Genomic DNA, 15,684 nt, shown 5'->3' with positions numbered 1-15,684 from the left:
CTGGTTCGAGATAAACTCTACTGGCACAGATGTACTGTCAGATGGGCTTGTCCGAGGTGCGCGCAAAGTGACGAAAACGTTATGCGCGCACTCGTTCAGTGTCCGAGCATTGTTGGCTTATGGAGTTATGTCGATCATTTGAGAAATATTTTAAACACCAGATACTTACAAAAGTATTTGTGTTTTGTTAGGGAGGATAGCAAAATTGGAATACTGTGGGGATGAAGATGGCACGTGTTGTCTTTGTCTTCGGATTTTCTTTTTCTGTTGTTGCTGTTCTTGCTAGTGTTATTCAGTTATTGTTATCGCAGCTACTTATTTCTCAAATGTGGGACGGCCGAGTCCATAGTGATGGTTACCCTGCCCACTACATTTAATAGAGCAGTTAAGGCAATTTTCCTTGTCTGGTAGCCAAGGTTGAAAGTCATGAGGACAAAGACATTCCTCTTTGGTCTGAACACTCATCAATCTTTCACTTGAAAAGGAACATGAGGGTAGAGAGGGACGTGCTGTCCTCGAGTGAATTCACTGGAAGGTGGGTGAAAGTTGTAGGAATGGCAAGAGTGGACGGCATTTCTCTAAGTGTACACCTGTAACTCGGAGAATTGGAATTGGAGAGGACACTTGCCCAGGGTGTTCAAGATCTTGGACGGTGGGGTTCCTCGATTATCCTGAGATGTTCTCCTATATCAGGAGGACCACATCACTATCATTGTTTTCCCTTCTTCCTTTTTACTGTTGTATTCTTCCCATCTGGGTTTTATTGTATACCGTGTATATTGCTTTTTTTTATCAATTCATTACATCTTTTTTCTTTCATTTTTTTTCTTGTTTCAGTCATTAGATTGCGTCTTATTGCGTCTTTCAATCAACTTGATCACTAGCCAGGAGTTTATCTTCACCTTTTCGTTCATATACCGGCGTGTGTCGAAGGTGAAGGAGATGGATTTGCCACCAGAGATAAACATATGGTGGTTGTTGGCAGATACTTTAGGAGACAAAGAAGGTAGGAAAACATAATCTATGTATGAATTTGGATTAGGCTTTGTCATCAAGAAAGCTAGTTGAGGATTGGAATGGAGGTCTACGCACAAACAAATCAGGAAACCCTGGAGAAAATCCTCGACATGATCGACTTGCTAAACGGCACGCAGCTGTTTGTGGTGATGGATAGATACACAGACTACATAAATACAGTGCCAACAACTACTTAAGGACTTTCAAAAGAAACAATAGAAGCAATAAAAAAAATAACAAATGCAGTAGCTGCGATAACAATAACTGAATAACACTAGCAAGAACAGCAACAACAGAAAGAGAAAATCCGAAGACAAAGACAACACGTGCCATCTTCATCCCCACAGTATTCCAATTTTGCTATCCTCCCTAACAAAACACAAATACTTTTGTAAGTATCTGGTGTTTAAAATATTTCTCAAATTAATTTGCATTGATCGCCACCATCACTACTTCAGAATTTTTTTTCCATTCGATCAATACCTCGGATTTTGGTACAAATTCTCTATATGTTGGAGAAATCACACAATTGAATAAATAAATGATAAGCTTAAATTAAAGAATATAAATTTCTATTTACTGGTCTATATATGACCAATTATTCAGCCAACTGCGCCCTGAGATGTTAGTGATCAAACTTATTGATATATGAACGAATCGTACTCAGAATATAATATACCCTTGCAGTAAATATGAAGTCACGAAGGTACAATATTCTATCCAAGCCATCATTTTACAAATATTTCTGTGCTGTTTGAGACAGCTAAGCTGCAATAAGAATAATTTGAAACAGAGGAGACATTTTCTCTTTTATTAGTTAGCACAAAAACCTTAATTTGGAGGAATATGGGAAATGACATTAATGACTTAAAGAATGTATTTGATACGAAATTCCTTAACAGAAAATCAAAACTTGTACACAGTTTCAACTCACTGAGAACACTAATATACAACAGCCGCCGGTTTACCACTTCCTAAAGTATTAATTTATTTTGGTAAAGCATAATGCTCAGTGGAGAAAAATATAGTATACTGAATCAAACAAGTATGATATTTGCGTATATTAAATCGACTACAAACAAATGAAGTACAAAGATAGGTGACATCAAAATGTGATGAAAAACAAAGTTTGCTGAAGTGTCTATATCCTAACATCTGTTTCTTTTAAGGAGGAAGAAACTCTTTCATACCTTCGGGAAGAAGAAAAGAATTAGCGACAAGACTATAGCGAACACGTTTTGAGCGACCCGAGACCTTAACTTAGTTTATACTAATACAAATATTATAAACTGAAAATTGCTATTTGTATTTCTTAATTTTTTTTCAAGCAAACGAAATTTTAATTTGGCAATATATCTTTACTGGATGAATCGTTAATGCGCCAAGCAAAATGCTTAGCAACATTTCATTCGTCTTTACATTCTGAGACCAAATTCGCCTTTCATCTTTCTGGGTCGATAAAATAAGTACCAGTTGAACACTAGGGCCGATGTAATCGACTTAACCCGACATCTCAGGCCTCGTGCCTATAGTAGAAAGGAATATATTTTTAATGGAAGAAAGGAAAGAAAGAAAATGCTAAGACTCTTAAAATGTAAACAGGAAATATGACATTTCTCCTTTTCCTCTAGGGTCAAGTGTGTGGAAATGTTTACATGAAAAAGCGTAAACATACGGAAATGTTTACATGAAAAAGCGTAAACATCCGGAAATGTTTACATGAAAAAGCGTAAGCAACCACGGCAGACAAAAGCATTAGTTTTCTCCAAAATGCGTTCGCTACTAGTTGCCTTGCTGATATTTTCCTTCCTACAAATCATCCGAACTGAATGGCCAAGAAATGCGTTTCAAGCAACTGTAAGTTATGCTATACATACATACATACATACATACATACATGCATACATACGTATGCATATATGTATATATCTACACACACACACACACACACACACACACACACACACACACACACACACACACACACATATATATATACATGTGTGTGAACTAAATATTCGTTACTATTAAGGATCATTTTAGCCGATCATGTGTATACATGCAAACTTCTTCCAATAGAATTTTAGTCAATTGGAATTTAACGACCTATTGTAAATTGGGCTCTTAATTACCGTGGATGACTGGGTTTTTTTTTTGTTGTTTTAGTTCTTTTTTTTTTGGTATTTAATGCATCATCTCATAAGAATATATGTATGTGTGTGCATGTGCGTGCGCGTGTGTTCATGTGTGTGTGTGTGTGTGCGTGCATCGCGCGTGTGTGTGTACTGAAACATTTAAATACAAGACATGCATTTGTATACATCAAAAGCAAAAGAATAAACGGTCCTCCCCGGACAGTTTACTAGATATTGTGGCATATCCATTCCGTACTCTCCAACTACACCCGGAGAAGACCCGGGTCCGTCGCAGGATTAAAAAGAAAGGAGAAAATATTATATGAATACACTTCATCTTATCCTTGTGCATGTTTATGATCAGCGTGGCCTTCTTTGGTAACTTGGGATGAGGTTCGCAAGGTATAATTTGGTTGTAATTTAACAAAGTTTTATTATGTACTTTCCTTCCGGGTACACATTTGAGGACTTTCTTTCTTTTTTTCTTTTACTTGTTTCAGTCTTTTGACTGTGGCCATGCTGGAGCACCGCCTTTAGTCGAGCAAATCGACCCCAGGACTTATTCTTTGGAAGCCTAGTACTTATTCTTTCGGTCTCTTTTGCCGAACCGCTAAGTTACGGGGACATAAACACACCAGCATCGGTTGTCAAGCGATGTTGGGGGGGGGGACAAACACAGACATACAAACACATACACACATACATATATATATACATATATACGACAGGCTTCTTTCAGTTTCCGTCTACCAAATCCACTCACAAGGCATTGGTCGGCCCGAGGCTATAGTAGAAGACACTTGCCCAAGATGCCACGCAGTGGGACTGAACCCGGGACCATGTGGTTGGTAAGCAAGCTACTTACCACACAGCCACTCCTCATAATAATTTTTTAAGTGTATTTTTCTTTGTATTTTGTGTAACGCATAGGTGATGAAACCACAAAAAAGGATTGAGAGTGGCACTAGGGAAATCAGAATGAGTTATTGTATCACTCTTTATGTATCACTCACATACACATCCATAGCTGCATACCTTCACACACACACAAGTACATATGCACATGTATGGATGCATACAAACACACGCATATAACGTGTGTATGAGTTTGTTCAACGTATGTGTGTGTGAGTGTGTGTGTGCGAGTGTGAGTGTGTGTGTGCGAGTGTGAGTGTGTGTGTGTGTGTGTGTATACATATATGAATATATATGTATATGTATACGCATGTATGTGTATGTATGTATATATATATATATAGATGTAGAAGTCTTTAAAAAGAAACTGGACACTCTCCTATCCACAATACCAGACGAACCAATGGCTCGACATGAGGCACAGTTGGGGGCAGCAGTGTCAAATTCCACTATACACTAGATGGGCCATCGAACATTTTAATGGAATCGCATTAGTCGGGGAGAGAAACCACGGAAAGATTGTGGAGAGGATACAAAAATAGTGAAAAATTATCGTGGTGCTCCAAGAATATATATATATATATAAGAAATAATTGAGATTAATTTGAATTAGGTACTTAAGTTGAAGCCCCAAGTCAGTCCGGTATTATCCGCACAGCTCGAAGTAAGGTGAATAAAATCAAAATAAGCAACAGGATATCAAGAAGTTACGCAATACGACCGTTTCAAGCGACTCCATTTAACTGAACAATTCAATCATTACATCAATTTAAATGCAGGGCTACCATCAGCTGCACAAATATCCGTTTGTATGGATATAGTATAACCATCTCGCATAGACTTAGTAGCTGAAAAATCTCTATTCAAGAACAGTAACAACTTTAAGGGATAAGAGGTTAATAGGTAAGCATATCAAAGTAAGAAAACAAAATAATAAGAATTACGGAGATGTACTTGCATAGCAAGTGACCTGATCTGAGATCGTGTGCGGGAACGAAAACAATTGCAGCGTGGAAGGTGTTTATAAGCCTTTGACAATGAACAGGTCGCAGTTTCAAAGCGACGAAAATATTTTGACAAATTAAATTTAAATGTTGAAGTGAATCTAACAGTTTTTGTGTGTTATTTTAAATAGCTTATAAACACCTTCCACGCTGCAAAATAAGAATTTATAGAAAATGATGAGAAATATATATAACTTACGTTTAAAGAGACAGGGTATTAAAATTTGAGGTAGGGAAGAGTTAAAGATAACCATAAAAGAGAAGATAGTAGGTATTGGAGTAGTGAAAGCAGTTGAAGGTATTCTGACCGAAGAGATTTTATAAGTTGCAATGTTACAGGTACTGTTACGTATATGATTTTATAGTTTCTAGGGGGTGTATAATTAGGAGACCTACTTACATAAAAGCCATTACAAATATACATAATATGATCAGTAGGGTAGAACATCATAAGAAAGGAACAAATAGTTTAATCACCAAAAACATGATGAAGTCAGACTAACTAGGCAGGAGTTTTCATGGGATAGTAATTAAATATATAGCACACCACATATCATAACATATAGCTTATAACATACGCAATGCAATGCAATTCACCATATAACTCAATATCCCATGATTTTATTATATATAATACTAGAGGCTAAGCTTACAACAGATACGACGCCAAAATCATCATCATCATCATCATCATCATCATCATCATCATCATCATCATCATCATTATTATTATTATTGTTGTTGTTGTTGTTGTTGTTGTTGTTGTTGTTGTTACTGTCTTTGCACAGCTTTTAACGCTGGAGATTACTACAGTGTCAGCTATTCACTACCAATGAACTAAGGTAACACCTAGCCACGTAGCCAGCCGATTGCAACTGGGGGTGCTATCTTGATAACTGGGGGTACTGAACAGGGGTACGGACAAAAGCCCCTACTTAAAGTGTGAAAGTGGACAAAAGCCCCGTGCTTATATTTTTTGGTCATTTTTTTCGTTTTTTTTTTTTTTCACATATCGTGACGCCTAGCCTGGTCAAAACTTCTGATATATTTCGTTTTTATTTTCATTTTACTTGTTGCAGTCATTAAACTGAGACCATGCTGGGGCATCACCTCGAAGAATTTTTATCCAATATTTTTGAAGATGATTTTCCACAAGCACATAGTTAAGCCTAAAAGGTCTTTCCACATGCTAGAGATAACAGCAAAATCTTTAAACTACTGCCGCCTTGTTTATGTTTTAGGCAGAGGCAGTCTATGTCACTGTTTATGTGGAAATTATGTGTGCTTGTTAGTATTTTTCTGGTTTCCACATCAATGGCTCGGATCTCTTCAAACGTCCAATCAAGCAGCCCAAATGTTGGTATGAGCACTGGCACTGCAAGCACATTGTGGGCCACTGTTTTATTGAATGCAGAGAGTTCTGAAGTCCAAATTTGCTTTACTCGACTGTAATATTCTTTAGTGACACGTGTTTTGTTACAAGTGCCATTGTAAGACATATTTTCATCCATCCCTAAATATCTGTAACATTCCTCGTAACATACAGGGGAAACAGTCAAATCATTGATGGAGATGTTACTAGTCTGGTTTAAAGTTTTCCCTCTTTTCACAACCATATAACAACATTTATCCTGACCAAACTCCAACTCTACATCCTTTAAGAATGTTAGAACTAGGTCAAGGCTCTTTTCATCTCATGCATATTATTTGCATTAAGTTTTAAGTCATCCACAAAGAAACAGTGTGTAAATTTGCTATTTCTGTTTTCTTGTGAACCAGTGAGATATTTTCCAGAGTTCCTTAACATGAATGACAAAGGGTTTGCAGAAAGAATAAACAACATCACAGAAAGGCTGTTTCTTTGGAATATGCCTTTGCGTTACTGTATTCTATCGCCGATAATACACTCACTCTTTGTGTTTAATTTCAAAATGGTGGCCCACGATAAAGTTAGGTCAGCTATGGCTTTGACTATTCTCACTGGAACTTAAGCAAGTTGAAGGGCTTCTAGAATCCATGAGTGGGGAACAGAGTCAAAGGCTTTCTTGTAGTCTAGCCACACTGAAACTAGGTTCCTCCTATGCTCTGACATCACAGTTTTGTTGATTAACACATCCCTAGATTCCCTTCTTCTTAGCTGCTTATTCTGCTGTAATAATGTTATTGACTTCACAATGGTTTGGGAGGAAGAGGTTTAAATATGTTGTATACGTTAAGTTCTGGCATGCAATTGGCCGGTAGTTTTTTGCCATGTGGGTTGTTCTGCATTTGGGGGTCAATTTTGTCTCTGCCAGAGCTAACCACAGTGTTATGCTACGGTTCCCAATGAAAGCTTGCTGGTACAGATTGATAAGATATGGTTGGTAGAATGTTAGCTTCTTGTACCAATATCAAACAGGTGCTTTTCCATCCTGGAGTTTCTGGATCACAGATGCAAGTGTTTCACCATCAATGTTGTATGTCTTGGATATAACGCAGGAGCAATAACTTTTTCGGACTTCTTCCAGCCACAGAGCATCTTGGTTAAATTCCTTCCCTTCACTCCATATTTTCCTCCAGAAGAAGTCTTTGTCTTTTCGTGGAGGAGCTTCCGTGATATCTATTGCTCCTCTTCTCGTGTCTCTGTATACTGCTGCCTGGTTGCGGTTAAATTTTTTGTTTATTTTACTTCTCTCGGTTATTCTCTTCTGCAATAAGCATTATCACATGACTGATGGTCTTCCGTAGATCAGTTATCTTTTTCTCTGTCTTCAAAACCCATGATGGTACTTTCTTTGTTATTTCGGTTTTGTTTACTTTTTGAATTTCATGTACTGTTTTACAGTAGTAGCTAGTGCATATAGACAGGCGTTAATCCACCAGTATATGGGTTCATCACACTGTTGTAAATACTCATCACCAATTTCGTTAACAGCTTTTAATACCGTATCTGGTGGGTTTTTACTTACTTTGGTAGAGAATATTCCCTCCTCAAAAGAGTCCTTCAAAGCTAAAGTTATTTTTTCTCGGAAAATTTCAGTAAAGGCACATTTCAACGGCATATAATCCTGACTACCACGACTACTACTACTACTACTACTACTACTACTACTACTACTACTACTACTACTACTACTACTACTACTACTACTACAATAGTCGTTGCGGTTGTGCCTGCTATTTTCCATAGTCGTAGTAGGGGGACAATGGTCAGTTACTTGAGCCAGTAATGTAGTTTGGCTGGCAGGCATTATGGAATCTGTTGGAATGCGAAACCACGTAGTTGTCTTATATCATTCACGTTTTCGTTTTTGTTTATAGAGTTGAGAAGGTTAATTTTCGATTTTTTAATACAGTTACAGTTACTAACCTTCTTTCTATGTTCTACAAATGTTGCTTCTTGGCGTAGTTGCTTCGCAGTAAAATGATTTAATTCTGGATGCAGATCGTCCCAATATGATTTCAATCGATTCATATAGCCAACGGCGGAGTTTTGTCTCGCTTTTTCGTAGCAGTTAAATCGATCATTATTCAATTCATAACTCCAAGAAAAATGTTGTTTGTAGTAACTCTCTGCATGCTAATTTCAAGTTTCAGTCGAAAATCACTACGATCGTGAATAAAAATCTCCCTGAGTTAATTCATCTGAAGATTAACCAGTTATTTAACAAGGCTGATAGTTTTGGCTCCAAAGTTGGAAATAGTATGCATCGTATTTTCGATAGTCTCCCACACCAAATACGCGACTTGTCGTTTCATGTATGTATGTATGTATGTATGTATGTATGTATGTATGTATGTATGTATGTACGTATGTATATGTGTGCGTATGTATGTATGCATGTACTGACAGATACGCCGCGATCATTTATGATATGATATGACACATTCAAGCCCAGGCACCGTGCCGAATGTGTAAAGTGGTGTTTTTTTATGTTCTTTGTTAAATTAAGCTTTTTTTTATGCTTTGGTTTAGAGTTTCTAGTGTGTAATTATATTTGCATAAGTATTTTATTCTATTTAGGAGCAGGCAAGGTTATGTGGTAAGAAACTTGCTTCTTTGCTTCCCAACTACATGGTTCCGGGTTCACTCCCACTGCGTGGCACCTTGGGCAAGTGTCTTCCGCTATAGCCTCGGGCCGACCAAGTGGATTTGGAAGACAGAAACTGAAAGGAGCCTGTCGTATATATATATATATATATATATATATATATATATATATATATATGTGTGTGTGTGTATGTATGCATGTATGTATATATATGTTTGTTTGTTCCCCCACCCACCATCGCTTGACAACCGATGCTGGTATGTCTACGTCTCCGTAACCTAGCGGTTCGGCAAAACGACCAATAGAATAAGTACTAGGCTCACAAAGAATAACTCCTGGGATCGATTTGTTCGACTAAAGGCGGTACTCCAGCATTGCCGCAGTCAAATGACTGAAAAAAGTAAAAGAGAATAAAAGAATTATGTACATACAAGTGTAAACATGAATTTTTCCTTGATTTTATGTGTAAAGTTTTTGAATCTCTGCTTATTCGATAATCTTTATTTTGTCACTTTAAGAAATATGAAGCTCCTCTGAAAGAAGAGAGCACTACAATTAATTGCTTAACAGTGATAGAATAGCAATCATTTCCAATAACATGACTACATTGAAGATAATAACCCACTCATAATCTTCTCTGGTTTTGTTTGGTGTAGCTCAGCGGCTCAAACACAATCATGACATACACGTTAACGATATATTGACAAAAAAAGTTAAACGTAACTCAGGATGTGAATATCATCTAATTTGACAATAGTTCAAATCGAGAAATAACGATAACCACCATGATCCATTAATTTCCAGTATATCTGGGTTACATTATCCAAAGTAGTGCGAAGCCTATATACATAATTATTATGAATAGAATTAGGGATTCAGAGAATCAAACAGAACTCACAGTAAGCATTCCATATGGGGTCCAGCTATCGGGAAACAGCTATTAAGTTTAAATTGTAATTTAATGTCACTAAGCTCATGAAACTCCAGGGATCACTATTTTGGAGTGTATAATAATTAATTAAAATTCAGGAGAAGTGGGAATAAAAAGTATTTATTCCATATGCTTACAGCTGTTTCATATCCCTTATTCAGTTACATCATTCACACCAATTATGAGTTGCACAATATATACGTTTTACGACGCCTAACAGACATCAATGCACACATATAAATGCACATATATCTGTACAGTAACATAATGAAGCGCTTTACAGAACTACTCATCTGAACATTTTATAAAGTAGGGTCATCTCAATTTATGCAATATTGGCAGGATGAAAAAAATTTTCTTACACACGGCGTTACCATTTAGATTTCAGAGATGCCCACTGAAAGGGAACATGAAGTATATGCGAAAATATAAATAGACCGATGAGACATGACATTGTAGCTAGGACACTCTATAATGAAATCCGTCAGAAGGATAATCCTGAGGACAAAGAAATAAAGACCCACAATATGGTAGAAGCCATAGCCACTCACAATAAAAAGGAGTACTGGTGGAATGTCCCAGTGAAGACCTCAATAAAATGTAAGCACAGCAGACCTGGTATAAGGATTTGGGATAGAGAAGACAAACTGTGCACAGTTGTAGAAATTAGCTGCCCAGCGGATGTTGATATAAAGCCGAAGAGAACCACCTGTGCTGAACTATTGAGAAATCTGCAGTTACTCTATCCAGGTTACAAGTTCAGGTTTATATCTGTAATTATTGGGGCCCTGGGATACGTAACACACTGCTTGAATACCAATCTCGAGAAATTAGGCTTCTCAAAACCAGAAAGGTGAAAGCTAATTCGAAAACTACAGATCCAATCCATCACTGGAACTGTAAAAATCAGTAAAACTTTCTAGAAGCTTATCATTTAAATATATATGAGCATGTCTAGATATGTAATTATATGCATGAGAATACATACATAAAATATACAGATATGCACATACATACAAACATACATACATACATGCATACGTGCATGCGTGCATACATACATACATACATACATACATACGTATGTACAAAAAATACTCTGTTGTTGATGTTGAAATTCCAATGAAGGAGGCTTGGATCTAAGTTAGAAACCGGTTCTTCTTCTATTGTCAAGAAATCTTGAAATAAACTGAATAATGACATACATACGTATATACATACATGCATACATAATACAAACAAACAAACAAAAACACCCTGTTGTTATGTTGAAATTCCAATGAAGGAGCGTTGGATCTACGTTTGAAACCGATTCTTTCTCTATTGGCAAGAAATCTTGAAATAAACTGAATAATGACAGACATACACATGTATATATACTTGCGTATATAAATGGATACTTACATGCGTATACGTATACATATGGCTCCATGCATAAGTATGTGCTTACACACATTATACATTATACGTGCCTAACAAATAGTCACTGATAAATATTCACATCTATAAATATATATAATTTTACATGTATACACACACACACACAACATTTACCGTCGCAAGTTAAAGAAGAAGAAAAAAACAAGAAAGAAGAAGGAAACAAAAAGAAACAAGGGGGCGAAGGAAAAAAGAACAGAAAAGAGAAGAAAAGAAAAAGAAGAAAGAAACCATTTCGATTTTGACAATGTATCTTTTTAGAGCTAGTAGCCAGCTGGAAAATAGAAAGAAAGAGGAAAAAGAAAGAGATAAGATGTGATAGATTAACTGCATGTGTGTATATATACGGCCATATGCTCATACATAGACACTACAGCTGCTTCAGACGTGTTTTTTTTTATTGTTGAACAAAAGTGATACATCATGCAAAAAAAAAAAAAAGCACAAACATTTTCATCAGATGAATACAGGTAAAGATTAAACATTTAGAACTTTTCAAGAACAAGTACACAGTGCCATATGACTACCGACAAAAATTCGGCCAGCGAGAGAAGAGTTTAAATTAGCATCAAGTTTATAAAGAGGAACTCGTCGAAGTGTCTGGATTGGGTAGAGTTGGATTGAGAAGTATAAGGACAAGGTAAAATTGCCGACAAATTTAATGCTAAATTATAGCTTTCGTATGCGACAATCTATACTATAATTGAGCTATTTACGTCTGTGTCAAAATTTTGTTACCAAACTCCTCCGCAACCACTGGACCGGTTTCGACTAAACTTGACATGAGGGACCGTGGGTACCGGGAGAGTGTCAACTTTTATATGGGATTCCCGAAAATTAAACGCTCCGGTTCCAATATGAAGGGACCGCATTCAAATGCTAAATGTATGTGAAATTGATCCATGACTTTGTGGCCACTTTGCTTCCGCTCAATCGATTTTGACCAAACTTGGCATGAGGAACCGTGGGTACCCGAAAGAGTGTCAACATCTATATGGGATTCAGGAAAATTAACCGGTCCGCTTTCAGTCTGGTAAAATTCGACAAAACGAATTACCCCGCTCTCACTATTCAATAACTCTCCTACTATTCCTCATGCTTACTACCTTTTCTCTTATTGAGAACTGTCGTGTGAGGAGTGGTAATTGACAGAACTGCATACAATGTTACCTCTCAAAACTCTCTCTCTCTCTCTCTCTCTCTCTCTCTCTCTCTCTCTCTCTTTCTCTCTCCCTCTCTCTCCCCCCTACATATGTACTGCTTCTCTTAATTCAACCTCACTTAACCGGTTGCGCTCTTCTTGATGTCTCCTTCGGTGTTACTTTGATGTTTCTCTCTCCCAGATATATGTATTACGTATTGAACTTACTCTCTCATACAATGTTACCTCTCATAACTCTCTCTCTCTCTCTCTATCTATCTCTGTCTCACATACTTGCGTTCTTTCAAATGAGACATTTTGAAAAACAAAAAAAAAAACATGAAAACACTGTTAGTCTTCGGTGAAAATTACAATTACACCATGCCCACTAAACACTATCTTAAAGTGCGGTTTTTATGTTATTAAATTGCTTTAAACGAATTTGACTATAAAAATGTTGGAAATTTAGTATTTTTTAAGATATTAATAAAATTTGTTGGGAGTATGTTCATGCCGTCGGCCGTCGGAGCTATTGTTGTGCCTGTTTACGTTGTTTCATGTATGAATATGTTATTGAATGTACTTTCGTCTGATGTTTCACGCATGCGTAGAATTCTGAAAAAGCAGACGTAAAAAATATGAAAATTTCGGAAACTTTTCGCATTCGACTGCATGAAAATAGGTTCGACTAATTTTATTACTACCTTAAAAAATACTAAATTTCCGACATTTTTATGGTCAAATTCGTTTAGAGCAATTCAAGCGTACATTAAAATAGTGTTTAACGAGATAGGTGTAATTGTAAACGAATACCCAATAAATACCATGAAAACTTCCCGTTCAGAGAAATTGGCTCAAATACTTGCTGAATCGTCTTAAAACTTTCACTGTATAATTGTCATAAATATTCACGCTTTTAACGGTACACTATGCCCAGAAAAAGAAAGGGCAACAACCTGTCCCTCAAAAATTCCCGTTCACAAATTAATGTTCAGTTCTGGTTTATATTTCTGGATGAATGAGGCTTCTTTAAGACGAGCTTGTATTGAGATCCAGTCAGCAAATTTGTACAGAGGAAATATATAGAACTGTGGTTGCAGTTGTTTAGCACATACGCCAATATTTTCGCCGAGATATATCTGGCGATATTGTGATGAAGCTGTTTGTTGCCGGTGTACTGTACAGCGGCGGCAGATAGAATTTCCTGTACTTCCGACATTATCTTTTTTGGCAGCCCGTGCATCTGAACAGAACTGAACATTAATTCATTTTAGTAACAACCAACCCCCACTAGAACAGAACAACAATCAATTCTTCTCTCCACCCTTGAAATATTTGTAAATAACCCCCCTAAACTTCTGTATATATCTCACATATCTGTATACATTAAGAATATCAGTCCAAAGACCCTTACAATACTTTGAAAGTAACTTGTAATTTTCAGATAAATTGAAGAGTTACGTCTCTTGACTGCAAAAGTTATTGTCAACAACAAAAATGGCGTCCCCATGAGTTAAAACTGAGACTTTGGAAGTTTGATAAGCGTTAGACGCGAAACCGGTACTCCCAGTTTATTTTATCGTATAATGTCGTAATACAACTCTTTGTTTCATTATGATATTAATATTAGCATAAATTTTATTATACAAACCTCCTGTGCGTTTTTACATATTGTTCTTTCTCCCCCTATTTCAATCATTCACTTAATTTAAACCTTTAGCATCACGTTTACAACCCCCCTCCCTTTATAAACAAGCGTTCTTGTTCCTAAAGCCCATGGAATAATATCATTGATCCCTTTATATCTCTATGTAAACAAACGTTCTAACGGTCACTGACCATGTAACATCTTAGCTCGTAAGTTACCTCATCATTTCGTATTTGTCTTGCTTTTATGTTTGCTTATGAATTCCCTGAAGAGGAATATATGAGGAATCCCAGCAGCTCTTACTTCTTTGTGGAAGGGCTCTCATATATTTTGAAACATGTGTAGGAATTAAAGGAACTTTTATTTATATGCCTTTTGCTCCATTTATTATTATTATTCATATCTTCTCAAAATGTATCACTTTAACTTGGTATCTCTACCTGTAAAACGGCTGTGATATTTTGGTTTCTAGTGTAATTTTGCTACCTCTGGTAACCAACCATTAACATATTTACATTATCAAAGGTTTTTTTTAAAACTGAGATAATCGATATATATAAAAATGAGAATGTCTGTCTGTCTGTCTGTCTGTCTGTCTGTGTGAATCCCTAAAACTCGAGAACTACGCAACCAATTTCATTCAAATTTTACAGATGCCTTACTTAGGGTTCCAGTTGTGTTTTAGTAAAAATAATTTTAACTTCTTGCAGAGTTCGAGCCCACGGCAACATAATATCTCCTCCACTATTTAAGTATTACGTATCAAAAGTGAAACAAAAACACTCATGTCAAATAATTTCACTTTAAAAATGAAACTATTCTACTAACTGAAACAATCACATTTCGATACTGTAATGACAGATACTTTCAGAGAGAGAGAAAGAGAGAAAGAGAGAAAGAGAGAGAAAGAGAGAGAAAGAGAGAAAGAGATGTATATGTATACATATACATGTATATGTACACGTATATGCATAGATATATATATATATAGATATAGATTTATATGCATACATATATATGTATACACATGTGTAGATATATATATAGATATATATAGATGTACATGTAATATGTACACATATATACATATATATACATGCATACAGATATCTATACATATATACACCCATCACACACAAACACACACATTAGTCATTTGTTTTCTTATCCAAAACTACGTCAAAAGTACTGAACGGATCTTTATGAAATTTGGAAATTATATTCTATGTATAACGGCCATAACTCCCATGAAAATTCATATATTTTTGATGTTGATGAAATTTTAACCTGAACATAACAGATGAGCATTATTTGTAATTCAACGGTACAACAGTGTAAGACTACCCTTTCAGATATACTTACATTGTGATTTCTGCAATGTGGTGCATAAATTGTCAAGTAAATGAGACGCATCTTTGCCTCCAC

The 15,684-nt window shown here is 36.2% G+C and overlaps 1 protein-coding gene across 2 annotated transcripts in view; it reads left to right on the top strand.

Annotated features, from left to right (window-relative positions):
• The first annotated feature begins 2,675 nt into the window (after positions 1-2,675).
• Positions 2,676-15,684, top strand: part of LOC106879964 (interstitial collagenase) — a 135,238-nt gene continuing 122,229 nt past the window's right edge. For both annotated transcript variants that reach the window (XM_014929724.2, XM_014929723.2), the window contains exon 1: positions 2,676-2,874. In XM_014929724.2, coding sequence (XP_014785210.1) covers positions 2,737-2,874 — 138 coding nt within the window. In that variant the 5' untranslated portion in view covers positions 2,676-2,736. The remainder of the gene's footprint in view (positions 2,875-15,684) is intronic.

Source organism: Octopus bimaculoides, chromosome 1 (assembly GCF_001194135.2).
Source record: "Octopus bimaculoides isolate UCB-OBI-ISO-001 chromosome 1, ASM119413v2, whole genome shotgun sequence".
Classification (NCBI taxonomy): Eukaryota; Metazoa; Mollusca; class Cephalopoda; order Octopoda; family Octopodidae; genus Octopus; species Octopus bimaculoides.
The sequence above is the reverse complement of the archived record's forward strand: the minus strand, read 5'-3'. Positions and strand labels throughout refer to the sequence as shown.